Here is a 13,388-nt window from a genome sequence, read left to right as displayed (position 1 = left end):
TATTTGTTTGTGTTATTTCATATAGAATTTAACCTGTCATTTACCCAGGCTTTGTAGGTGCCAAATCTTTCCCGCGGCTTGCCATTAAATGTCTGTTATTTCATGAAAATGTTTTTTTTCTCATATGGTGCATCACCAAACCATTGTCAGATTCCCTAGCCTTACTGGGAAGATTGAGTTTGCATGGATATGTATGTTTGTATGATAAAGTTTAACGTATAGCATTTTACTGACAAAATTAGCTTTTTTTCCACTCTAACAAATGTAATCGTATCATATATAAATAGAAACCTGTATTACAAAAGACAAGAGTTCAATGTGCTTCATCCTGTGCCCGTTTCCAAAACCAAGATAGAATGAGTGTTCATAAAATCCAGTTTTTGACTATAGAAAACAAGACAGGAAGTGAGCGGCTCATCTGCCAGTTCTGCACAAAAGCTCTCAGGTAGTGGCTTAGGCATGAGATGCCCAGGTACTTTAAAATGTATTTTTTAGGGTTTTTGTTTTTTTTTGGTTTTTTTTTTTTTTTTAAATTAAGCGTGCCTTTTGGAGGCCCAGCATCTTTCAGGTGATGAAGTAATGGGTAATATAGTTTAAATTACCCACAGTTCTGCTGTAGTGGGGAGCCAAAACAGAGCAGCTGAGAGTATTTGAGCTTTGTCTGACGGCTTCAGTTCTTGCCTTTACCTCAGGGAGGGGTGGTGGGAGCCCCGTGCTTTCAGAGATAATTGTGTGCCTGCATTGCCGAAACCTACCTTGTTGCGCCTATGTTTTCTGACAGCTGCAGGAAGCAATCAAGGCCGGCAAAGGTGTGACTTCTGCCATCGACCTCTGTCGCTGCCATGGAAAGAGAGCGCTGGCGGCCCTGGAGCGCTTCCCTCCCTCTGAGGCCAGGGCTGCCTTGGCCAACATCGTCTACGCCGTGACCAGGTTTCCCTGACCCCGCCGCCTGAGGAGGAGCTGCTGCCTCTCCATGGGTGCGAGCAAACCATCGGGGACGCCGACGACACCTCGCACTGCTGGTCACCTCCTCTCCGCATCCCAGTGGAGGAACACAAGCCCGCTGCTGCTGCCACCAGCAAATTTCGGGAGGGGGAAGAAAAAAGGTCACAGCCGGCTTTCGCTTTTTGTGCCAGAAGCGCACTTGAGGCTGCACCAGTAGAAATAATTAATGAGTCCCGTTTCCGTGACCTCAGCAAATGGACAGGAAATAACTCGGTATTGATTGGGCACTGGCGGGGACGGTGCCAGGGCGGAGGCCGGTGGTTTTCCTGCCCGAGGGATGGATGGAGGGAGGGCTGTGAAGATCCAGGTGTCACAAGAAACCTGCTTAAACCTGCCCAGAGAGAAGCGAGCTGCCGAAGCCAGGAATTAACGTACCTGCTTATCAAGGGGAAGGGCAGTTCAGGGGATTAATGGGGGAAAATCCTCTCTGTCTGCATGCAGTCATGTCTCCTCACACTGTTTTTATGTATTCAGATGTAAAATCACCCTGTGCCTAATGCTTTCCGTATTTGAGAAACTTGCTGAGAAAATGTGTCAAGCATGGTAAGTAGGAGCTTTAAAATATTTAATCAAATATTAATTTGGCTCTGTTAAGGGAAATGACTGCCTCGGTTTTATACTGTGAGTATAAAATGTGTTGCTCTGGGTCAAAGAATGAGTTTTTTCCAACTCTCCTGGGGGAGGGAATATCCCTTCCTCAGATCAAGCAGTTTGTTTCAACACAGTCTTACACAAAAGAATTTCCTAGGTTTGTGACACTTGGCGTTCATGTAAGCCAAATAAATGTTAATTTGTAAGGCTAGCCTTTGGCAGAAAGGAAGAAGGGACGCTCTTCTGTGAGTACAGTCTTTCACCGCGCTGAATAAAATGCAGAAAATACTGGAGAAGTTTTGAACCTCAGTGTGTTGAATTTTGAAGTCGAATTACAGACAGCATATAAGGTGTATCAGAAGCCTGCAATTTGAAACTGTCTCTGTTTTGTTCATAGGAGATGATTTTTGTGGTTTGCATGCATGCAATCTGAGAGCACCGTTGACAAGAAGGCTGAGTTTACATAAATGATCTAGATTGAGACTCAGCTACCTTTCTTCCTTCTGTGGTGTAATTACAGCCCAATCTGGAGACAGCTAGCACAGCAAACAGATTTCATTACATCGCTCACTCAAACACTAAGAGGAGTTATTCCTGTTAAATTCTCTCCTCCCTCCTTCTCCCCCTGCACTCTATCCCCCTTCACACAGCTTGTTTGTCATAGACCAGTGTGTTGCATTCCACCGAATGCGAAATATAAATAAAAACTCTGTCCTCTAAAAATATACTGAAAATACATCCTGCATAATGTACATAACATTCTGTGTAATATATGCCTATATTGTACCATAATATGTATGTATAATAAGCACCCTTGAGACACAGTCTTTGTATGGGAGCAGCATCCAGAACTCAGGACTCACTTTGTTCTGGAGAAAGGCTTCAACACCAGACTCTTGCTTGCTTGCACTTTCATTCCCATGCCTGCCCTGGCATTTTCTGTCTTCCCAAGACTCTGTCACTTCTGCCTGAGTTAGCGCTGTTGCTGCAGCAGGAAGGCTGGAGACAGAAAAGGAGCTCCAAGACGCGTGGATTAGCCCAGGCAGTGGCAGTCACGGACATCTGCATTAGCTAACTACTGTACATTTTCATCTGTGAAATTCCCTGAGCTCGTCTAATGTAGAAGATGTGCTTGAAAGAAATACCTCAATCCAATTTGAATCCAGGAGCGTTTTGGCTCTGGTTTTTACATTGCATATAGCAGGAGCAATACATTGCCTTCTCTTTGTCTTACATCTACGCTAATTGGTTCATAATTATTTAGGGCTGCAAGAAGCCCTAAAGAAGTCTCCTGGAGATACTCTGAGCCATCTCACCTCAGTCACCTCAGTTGTGTGAAAGCAATATCAAATATATTACAAAACTGTCTAAGCTTGGTTTATCTTTAAATGAAAGTACAGTTTTTCATTTGTACTTTTTACTAATAAAGGTGAATCAGTAAAAATTAATTACCTTTTTTTTTTGTATTTTTATCACCAGAACGTTCTGATTGCTCTTCAACTATTCTTTAACCTTAATTTTTTTAAAAAATGAGTTGACCCTTACCAATGGTATCCAGTAATCTTGTGTTTAAGATATTTGCCTGTAGTTGTTAAGAAATTGTTGTCTTGTTTTTTCCAGGTAAACTACAAGCAAATTATTATACCCCTCTGTGAAACTCTTGATGTGTATTAGTACTAATTAATAATTAGTATTATTAATATAATCACTGCTGTGTATTAGTACACTCCCCGCCCCTTATACGATTTCTGAGCAATGGTGGAACCTTAAGACTGTTCTAGTTTTATTTTTATCTCCTTGGTTTCTTTTCCCCACCCACCTCTATAAGGAGGTTGAGAAGGGGGAGGCCTGCGGTCTGGGGGTGGGCTGACTGTGTTGGTTTGGTGTAGCGGGGGTGGGGGGGGGCTACAGTGGCAGCTTCTGCCAGAAGCTGCTAGAAGTTTTCCTTTTGTCCGGTGGACTCGGGCAGGTCTAGTGGGGATCTGCTGCTGACCAGGGCCAAGCCAACTGGTGATGGAATGTTCAGTGATAACTTATTTAAGAAGGAGAAGAATTTAAAAAGAAAGAAAAAGGACGTAGCAGAAGGAGGGGCAGAGAGGGGAGGCGTTGAGCCTTGTGGGCCTTGCAGCCCTCGCCCTCTGGCCTCCCGTCTGGTGGCCTACTGGGCCCAACTCAGCCTGGCTGAGAGAAATGGAGAGGAGATGTGAAGAGAACCTGAGAGGCGTCTGCCAGCCTGTTGTGAAGAATTTCTTGTGAGAGGAACGGCTGCAGATGCCAAGGTCAGTGAAGAAGGAGGGGGAGGAGTAAAGTTGCTCTTGACAAGATTCCCCTAAAGCCCCTGGAGAAGGCATTCACACCATCTACTTCAGTCATCCAGACATCTGAAGCTGTGTTCTGTTCGGCTGTGTAGGCTCCTGCCTAGGGGAGAATGGAGAGCATGAGCCTGTCTCGGGTGCTCAGAGGTACCATCCTCTTTCATAGGAAACCCAGATTCTTCATTTAAGGACCTGACATTTATGGTCTGAATGCCAGCATGCTAGAGCCTCTAATCTGAATCTTACCAGTTTCAGGATAGACACTGTATAATCTATAATTAAATTATCATCCATATGCTTGGATTTAAAAAAAAAAAAAACAACCCAATGAGTTAACTATGTTGGAGTTTTTTTTTTTGCTTTTTTAATATTCTAATGACCACGAGCTTGCAGAATGTACATTAATTAAAGGGTTTGGGGAGTGGGATGGGTTTGCTTTTTAGAAAAGTTAAGGACATAGGTCATTTGCTTTCCATGCCCTTGAATTTCAGAAGGGCTTTGGCATAGAAAATAGCAGCTAATTTTTGTATCTGCCTTTCCTTATTGCTGCCAATGCTCCAAACCAAATACCAGCGACTCAACCAGACATACCACTCAGCTGCTCCTCTGAACTTATCCCAGTTATTGTATTGCTGGGCCTTTCCACAGGTGTGCAAAATGCAGGACAAGTTCCCAATTGCTCATTAAACCAAACTAAATTAACCTCCTACAAAGAGCACAGCTGCAGTTGCTAGAATGGCTGTTTGATAGGTCTGTGATGGAAAGTCATTTAACTGCCAGCCGAGTATTTCCAGCTCCACAATTGTGATAGCACTGTATAGGAAGGTTGTTTGGAAAATTGAGGTACTTAGAAGAAAAGAAATGGTAGCTGGAAAGGACTGCTGAGAGTCATCTAGTCAAATCTCCCATCCGAAGTGGACTGTTGCCAATGTGAAGTCTGGTCTTGGAAACCACCAGGGATGTAGCTTCCACAGGTTCCCCATGCAACGTGTCCCAGTGGTGCTCCACCTTCCTTGTTGAAGGAGTTTTCCTGATGTCCAGTATGAACCTCCCTCACCATAGCTGGTGGCTGTGGCCCATTATTTATCACCTGCCACTGCTGAGAATTGTATGGCTCTGTTATCTTGCTAATTCCCTATGCTGCCGCTGTGGGCTGCAGTTCCATTGTCTGTTGGCCTCCTCTTACCAGCCGGAATAGCCCCAGCTCTGTTGGCCTCTCCTTGCTGGCCACGTGTGCTAGGCCCTGACTAACTGGTTTGCCCTCCAGTGACCTGCATGACTTTCATATCATCCCTGTTGGTCTGAGAGCCCCAAACAGCCCAGTTTGGAAGCAGCCTCACTGGGTATGGTAAGGAGGAGAACAAAAACTTACCCTGATGTACTGGGTCTTGCTGTGATGGAGTTAATTTTCTTCATAGCATCTCATATGGTGGTGTGGTTTGGATTTCTGACCAAAACAGCATTAACACACCGATGTTTTAGCTATTGCTCGAAAGTGCTTGCATAGCGCCAGGGCTTTCTCTGCTCCTCACTCTGATGGGCAAGGCGCTGACAAGGGGCACAACTGGGACAGCTGACCTGAACTGACCACAGAGATATTCCACACCGTATAACGTCACGCTCAGCAATCAAAACTGGGGATGGTGTGGGGGGTGTTCCAGGGGATCCATTGCTCAGGGACTGTCTGGGCATCAGTCAGCTTGTCGTCATTGCTTTTGCATCACTCATTTTGTTTAGTTTTGTTTTCATTTTATCCCTTTTATCTATTTTAAATTGTCTTTAACTCAATCCATGAATTTTCTCACTGTTGCCCTCTGATTTTCTCCCCTATCCCACTGTGGGGAGCAGTGAGGTGCTTAGCTGCCATCCAGGGTGTGTCCACCACACTCCTTTTTGGCACCCAGTGTGGGACACGTAGGGTTCCAGATAACGAGAAGTTTGACCAGAGTGTACTAGAGGGAACTTTCTATACTTGTTTAGCTGTTGCTGGTCGTGGTGTTGACTTAGTTGTTCTTGCTGCAGGTTTATTTGTTCCCTTATCCCCTCCATGTCGCATTCCCTCTCTTGCTGTACATCAAATTTGAGAGCTTGTTGAAGGCTGGGTTTGGCTTTTGCAGTTTGCTGTGCTGTGTAGCACTCAGTGCTGTTTTGCCTGGGAGAACTATGATGAAAGCACTGGCCCTGAGCCTAATCTGGTATTTGAGCTCTGCGTTGCTGCTGTCCCAATACTTCGGGAACCATCTCGTGGAGACAATTAACAATTACACCTTTTTCCTCTTTTCCTCTGAGAGCCAGTTTGTGGAGGAAGCAAAGAATGGCACTTTCCCCTTAATCTCCTGCAGGGTAGGTGCTTTGCACCCTGTTACAATGACCCTTCAGTATTTTGGACATCCCTGGGTAATCGGAATGCTCACATCCGTGCACCTCAAGAACCTTCTGGTTCGCAGTTTCAAGAATCGGGTAGTGAATACTCTGACCAGGAATAGAGGGGCCCTGCCTCTGTCCAGGCGGAGGAAAGGGACAGCTCAGGTTTATTGGGCTGTGTGGATTTGATGGCCTGGCACACCTGCTCAGCTGACTGTGCTTCTCCTAATGTAACCCAGCACATGCCTTGCCTTATTCACAATAAAGTGTGCATGCATGGCCCATATTCAGCTTAGCATCCAACTTGGTAGAAGTTGCTGAAGGACTTAAAAACTCTTTTTAGTTTAATAGAAACATCAAGGAAGCATTCTCTGGAGTGGCTGGGGAATGCTTCTTGCCCCAGTCGGCGTTAAACTTGCCAGACCAGCCTCCTCAGGGGTGAACCTGCTGGTGAGGTCTCTCCGCCGCTCACTCTTCTGAGCAGTGTTTGAATTGTCATAGATGCAGAAGGCTAAGTCAAGCAATCGTGTCATGCTGCAGATTTATCAAGGAACTGGCTTCTGAGTCAGATAACTAGCTGTCACTACTCTCATCAACTACTTCAATCTCACAGAAAAGTGAGGCATTGAACTTTTAAAAAAATTCTTTGTAGTCTTCAAAGTACTTTTACCTGCACAGTGAGTTATGAAAAATAAAGAGCTAAAGCTTTTCAGTCTCTCAAAGCAGTTCAAAGGAAATAATATTTCCAGTTCTGGAAATCATCTTTCTGACGGTCTTTGCATTAAATTATCTTTTTTTTTTTTTTTTCCTTTCAGAAACCAATCCCTAAAAGGTATTAATTATTTACATAATTAGCATTCACCTGTTTCTCTTTTAGGGTAAGCCTGTTTTTGAAAAGCTAGGAGAAAGTAGCCATTAAGATAAAATTCTGATAGCAAGTGCATTTGAAACCACCAAAAATACAAAGCACAACGCTTGCTGTAAGTTGTGAAGGGGAGAAGAGGGTGACAAACAAATGGGCAATCGATGCACCACAGCTTCATGGAGTCACCTTTGTCCCCATCTTCAGGCATTCGTGCTTGTGTGTGGCTCTGCCCGCAGTTCCTGGCCTTGCTGCCGAATTCACAGCCGCCGAGAGCAGCCAGAGGAATGCTCTGGCTCCACCACGTGTAGGAGATCCGTTCTCTGCAATGCTTGGGGTTTAATTCCTTCCTATTTCCAAACTGCTTTTGTCAGAGTACATCTCTTGAGAAAAGGGAGCCTTTTTCTCCAAAATACAAATGGCAACAAGACCACTCACTCACTAAACTGGAGAGCAGTGTTGTACCGGCTTTAGATGATGAAATGGCACATCTATTTGCAGTAGAAAAGAGGGATTGTATTATACGAGCATGTTGCTCTTGGCTAATAGTGGCAGACAGTTGTCCCAATGGTAACTAAAACAGTAGTTATCAGATTAATCTGTTTCTTAGGAAACATATTTATAAAATTCAATTTGAGGCATATTTTGATATGATTACATAGGAGAATTGCAATTTCACAGCAACATTATAAAAAATTCTGCTTTAAAATTTTCTTCTTTACCCTATTCTACTTTGTCTTCCTCCCTTCATCCATTCCTCCAAATATCAAAGACTAAAAATACTCTGCTTTATTATTAGAACAATGGTCAACATTTTTAGTTCTAGAATTGTACACAGAAAGTGAGTATTTTACTTGCACCGAAAACTATAACTTAAAAGGGGACCTTTTTTTGCCTTCGACATTTACAGCAAATGACTTGCATCAACTGCAAGGTTCAAATTTTAGCACTTATTAAATGTTAAATTATAAAAATGAAATGTTATATAGAAGTAATTAGAAAAATCTCAAACAAGTACTGATAGATTAATTACATTTTTTCCCCTCCAGAAAAACATAAACACTCATTTTAAAAAGCTTTACTCTCTGCAGATGAGCATGATGCTTTCTATGTGTGACCAGCTTATCCGAAACAGAGCGTGATTAGGAAATGAAGCATTTTTCCCTCTTGGCTAGTTTTGATGAAAGCTCTTCAACTTGCACATTGTGTCTGAGCATTTTTTCATTCATAGCATGTGCCCATCGAAAACTGCTTTCTGTTTGCTGCATTTCGGCTGTACTATTTATAAGCTAGTTGAACAATGCTAACTAGAGGCAGTAAAAGGTGTGTATTTCATATGCAAATCACTAGCAATAATTTCCTACAATTACACTTAGTTGCTTGCATCATTATTTTCAACACCAACATATAAAAAATGGGTTTAGCAGGAGAACATTACAGAAAAAAATGTCTGTATTAGTAAGACTTATTTTTAATGAAACAATTTTGTTGCTTTTGCCAACCTATGGAAGTTAATATGTTAACATTTTATATCAATGTACAAAACCTATTAATATCCCTACCTCTGCTCAGATGCTGTACGCACACAAGCTATAGGTGGCTTTTAGATGTACACGTGCTAACATAAGATATCTTTGCAGGAAAATAAACGGGGTTTAAACACCTCATATTTCTCAAAGATGACTGCTGCTGCTAAAAATGGTCACGTTACTAATGACTGGAAATATGTCTTAAATAAAGTTTTATGAAAAGTAACTGCTTTCATCACATTCTATTGTAGTAATAACCACTAAGCACAGGTGAGTTTTTTCTGTCCTTCTTGTAAACCCAGGTCTCCACACCTAGATTAAAACAGACCAGATAAAACTTTCCGATTTAAAAGGAAAAATTGTTTTCTGTTGGATAAAATGCATTCATTTAACTACGAGATTGTTCTCAAAGTTATTGGCTGGGTTATACTAGATGGGTGGAAGTATCTAGAAGCCATGAACTATTAATGCAAATTCAGAAGGGAAGGTTCCCATCCACCCAAAGAGCAAGGTTCAGGAGTAGCTTCCCAATAGCAGTGAGGGTAAAGACAGAAAAGGGGAAAATCACTGGCTGCTTTTAAGACAGTGAATTGTTTGTGAAAGGGCTTGTATAAGATGATGGCTCACAAGAGCAGCTGGGACTCAAAAAACCTAGAAGGGCTGTTTCAGTTTCCCGTTCTGAAACAGAGGATTCCTTCCATAAGGATTTCTACAATCTCAATACTGCTACTTCCATTTAAAAAAAAGAGAAGTGTTTACATAGAAAAAAAATATATAGCAAGTCAGACAGCTGAGTTCTCAAAGAAACCTAGTTTTCCACATTGCTTACCAAAATCTTTTCTTTTTTAATATTGTTGCAAATATTTGAACTTGCATATCTTAATGAGGTGTGAGACTACGCAACAGGACCAGTGGGCAGGATATGGAACTGAGTGTTAAGTGCAGAAAGAAGAGTGTGCTGTTTGCACTTAACTGGGAGATGTGGAAGTCTTTGAGAGAAAGGACTTTTCTGGCTATATTTACCTCTTTTGGATGTAACACAGAGTTTTGACAAGCAGACTTTCATGGGATAAATGTTTGATCATTCAGAGTTAGTTATGGTGTAGATAATACAATGACTGTGCACTAAGTGAGCATTACTTCTTTTTAAATGCAAAGCTGCGAGATAGCACACAATGGTGCAGTTCTTGGCTGAACTAACATAGAGTAAAGAGAACTGCGGTTTCATTGCCAAGAGATTAAAAGAGGCTTACGTTTCCAAGAGTGAAATTGCTCAGATTTGTCAGTTTTTAAACAGTTATGGATGCAACTGACGTGTAAGTAAACTGCTGCAGCACAGAAGGGGATTTTGGGTTGCTCACTGAGTTAGTTACTCTGTTCTTGAAGCTCCTTTACATTTCTGTTCGTCTTCCACTGCAGCTTTGATCTGATTTTTATTTTAAGCTTTTGTATCAAATTCTTCTTCCTCTGGTGCTCAACTGTTACATATCTGCTGTCTTGCCAGGACGCTCTGGTGCTACTTCAGGCTAGAAAAGGGTTTTGTATAATGAATGTTCATTTCATCAAAACTTTTTTTTCTGTGAGCTAAACTCTTAAGATTTCCAGCCCACATGCACTTGAAGATGAACTGGCTTGTTTTTCAAATCCAGAAATGCCATGTGGATTCTCTATTTTTATGTTCTTGATTCAGCAAGCAATACAGTTGCAATTATTTCTCGTCCATCTTTGTGAAGTCTAGCAAAGTAGCAACTTTGAGAAGTTTCCAAGAGCAGTGATCATTGTACCTAAGAACAAGATGCAGTGTTGTAAAATTCAAAAAAGACTGTCATGTAACAATTTTGTTTCTGAGATAAAAACCCTGCAATTATATTAACTGGCATCCTAACCTGTCTGCTCTGTTGCTGGCAGAACCCTCCAACACCGCTTGCAGCCACAGGAAGTTTAAAAACACAAATGAAGTTCAGGTGTCTGCCGCTGTTCTTTTCTGCCTGGGTTGTAGCAATGTATGGATATTGCCTGCAGCATGTTACTTGTTCAGTATTGTTGCCTGTGGGCCAACAGAGGCTCTAAATATTACTGTGCAATGTGTCCATACATGTCCTTTTAGTAGGACTGGCAGTGAAAAAGCATTAAGGTGTGCAAAGTTGGTTATCACATTGCCTTAATTGCCATTAAATATTTCAGTTTTATAAACTTTGAATGGCAGACCAGGTGTTACTGCAGATCAAATAAGTTATTTGGACTGATTTTTTTAATGGTGCCTTTCAGATTCTCTGAAAGTCCTAAAAATCACTTTCTTTTTAATTTGGATCCAAGGCAGATGATTTCAAAACCTGCGTACTTTTTTTTTTTGCAAACCTATCCAGTCTCTTTGAAGTTTATTTATATCAAGTACACACCTAAATAATTTAAGGTGAATTCCAAGCTGCCTAATTTAAGTACCTGCCCAACTTCAGTGAGTCAGTGCCTGACTCCTGACATTGCACACACGCTTAGTGTAAGTTCAGCTGGACACGGCCATGGGGGCAGGGGGCCAGCCCACCTGACTTCCCTCTGGAGAGCGATCCAGCCCATGTGAACCCCGGCCAGCGAAGAGGAAACCCGCAGTAAATACTAGCCTCCATCCACTTGGCAGTCCCCAGGGCAAAGCACCCTTCCAGCTGCAAGCTTCCAAACCACACTTGGGTAAAGAAACTGTGCCGTATTCCAGAAGACAGCTGCTGGGCTCTGAGCTGCCTTGCAAGAGGGGGCACCCACCTCTGCCTGCTGCACACACGACATGGCTGGCAACACAGGAATCGCTAAAAGTCATCCCGAGAGCAGGCAGAAGGAAGCCTGGTTACCAGTGGGGGCTTGTCTTTCTGGGCAAGTGGCTTGTTTTCCCATTAGGGTCTTGACTTAAAATGCATATAAGTTGCAAGGAACCAGCTCCGCACACGGGAGCACTCTCACCACTAAGGCTGTTTCTCATCGGCTTTCCTTTCGGACTCCTTGACTTTAGCGTCTGGCAGCAAGGTGCCCTAGTTTCAAGACGTGTGGCAGAGAAAAGTGATAGACTGGTACCATAGCAATACTTTTTACAGAATCAAACTGCCAAAATTAGTTGGTGCTGAAAGTGCTTTCAACATCTTACGCTGCATCTCTGCCTACAGAGTGCTGTAGGCTATTGCAATGATCTGCAAGAAGCCTTGTTGAAGGTTTCCAGTTGGATTCTTGCTTACGCCAAATGTATGTGGCACAGGAAGCAAAAAGGTCTCTAAATTTAGGATCATTCTTCTGCTCCATGTTGTCGTACCAACCTTCAGCATACTGAGCTGTTCTGACTCCCAGCTTAGGGCCTGCCGCAGCGACAAGCACTCCCAGCTCTACCGCTTCCCTGCCAGCCACCGTGGTTCCTCACTGCTGTCCAGGGGAGTCTCTGGCTGACTAGGTCCTTTGAACTGATACAGAGAGGGCATTCTCCAGGGGGAGGGTCTGGCACCTGACAGTTTCTAAGGGTAAACCTAAGGAGCCTCCATTGTCCACCCTCACAAAACTCCATACAACTGGAAACAGTGCTTTCAGCTTTCCAGAGGCTCTGAGCACATTTTTGGTTGGTGGCGATGGCCGAAGTTTTCTTGCAGTTTGGTCAGGAGAGAAATGGTCCCTTGTACTAAAGAGCAATGATGATTTTTTTCCTAAAGAGTTCTCTTGCTGGAGCACGACGACTCCCCTCCCTGGTGACCTGGAATTTTTGAGAGATTGCTGCAGTGTCACTGAGTGGCTTTTGAGCCAAAGGCATGAAGGGGGGAAAAAAATGAACATTTGAATAAATTACTTGTGTAGCACAAGTTCAAATGATGAAAAAAAAAAAAATAGGACTTGTCTGGCTGGGAAGCCAATCTAAGCTTGCTACCTGCATTGCCTGAAGACAACTTGCCTCGCTCCCTTTTCAATGAATGCTGTTATTGCAACAATATGCTTATGCTTCTTTATGCTTAGCTGAGGCCCTTCAGGTCTCCTCCTGGGCTTGGGTCCCTAGTAGCTACAATGCCTCGGGCCAGCACTATAGAGCAGAAATGAGGTGGAGTTCAAACTGGCAAGTATTTTCTCAAGGGCTCTGAAATTGAGTTTGGGATTCCACTGGCTTGCTCTTGCCTTATGGTTGCCTTTCCTTAATCCCACTAAGTAAAGCACTCGAGTAAAACCCAGCGGAGATCTAGCACTACTTAGCAGCCGGGCCAGGTGTTAAAACACGGTACCCTTTACGTAAACCTTCAATTAGCCTTACAATAAAGGGAGAGGGCAAATCATACCATAAACTTCAGTCTTCGTAGCGCTAACAGACTCAGAAAAGCGATCGGGAAGCGCTCCTTATCTTGAAAAGGTGAATGAATTGCTAACTGCAGAACACTTGTCTCGTTAATAAAATGTATCCTTCACCCGTGATTCATCAGAGGAGTTATGATGCTGGTAGTTCCTGCTTTTAAGGGCTCCTTTAAACAGCTGTCTATTAATAACAATAATAAAAAGAGCAGTCAAAGTTAAAATCAACAAACTATTATCTGTTAGGATTATTCATGGAATACGACACTGTAAACATGCCAAAAGCCCTGAATTCCAAATTTAGAAGAGTGACATAAGTGGAAGAGCGACATTTTAGAGAACCACTTCTAAAGGAAGCACCAAAAATCTGAAATTGTGAGGATTTTTTATTTTAAGAGTGACTCTTTGTATTGTCCA

The 13,388-nt window shown here is 42.8% G+C and overlaps 1 protein-coding gene across 2 annotated transcripts in view; it reads left to right on the top strand.

Annotated features, from left to right (window-relative positions):
- Positions 1-3,044, top strand: part of PDSS2 (decaprenyl diphosphate synthase subunit 2) — a 127,448-nt gene extending 124,404 nt beyond the window's left edge. For both annotated transcript variants that reach the window (XM_086744989.1, XM_086744988.1), the window contains one exon: positions 782-3,044. In XM_086744989.1, coding sequence (XP_086601115.1) covers positions 782-940 — 159 coding nt within the window. In that variant the 3' untranslated portion in view covers positions 941-3,044. The remainder of the gene's footprint in view (positions 1-781) is intronic.
- The last annotated feature ends 10,344 nt before the right edge of the window (positions 3,045-13,388 follow it).

The sequence above is a fragment of the Chlamydotis macqueenii genome, chromosome 3 (assembly GCF_036417535.1).
Source record: "Chlamydotis macqueenii isolate bChlMac1 chromosome 3, bChlMac1.mat, whole genome shotgun sequence".
Classification (NCBI taxonomy): Eukaryota; Metazoa; Chordata; class Aves; order Otidiformes; family Otididae; genus Chlamydotis; species Chlamydotis macqueenii.
This window is presented reverse-complemented; position numbering and strand designations above follow the sequence as displayed.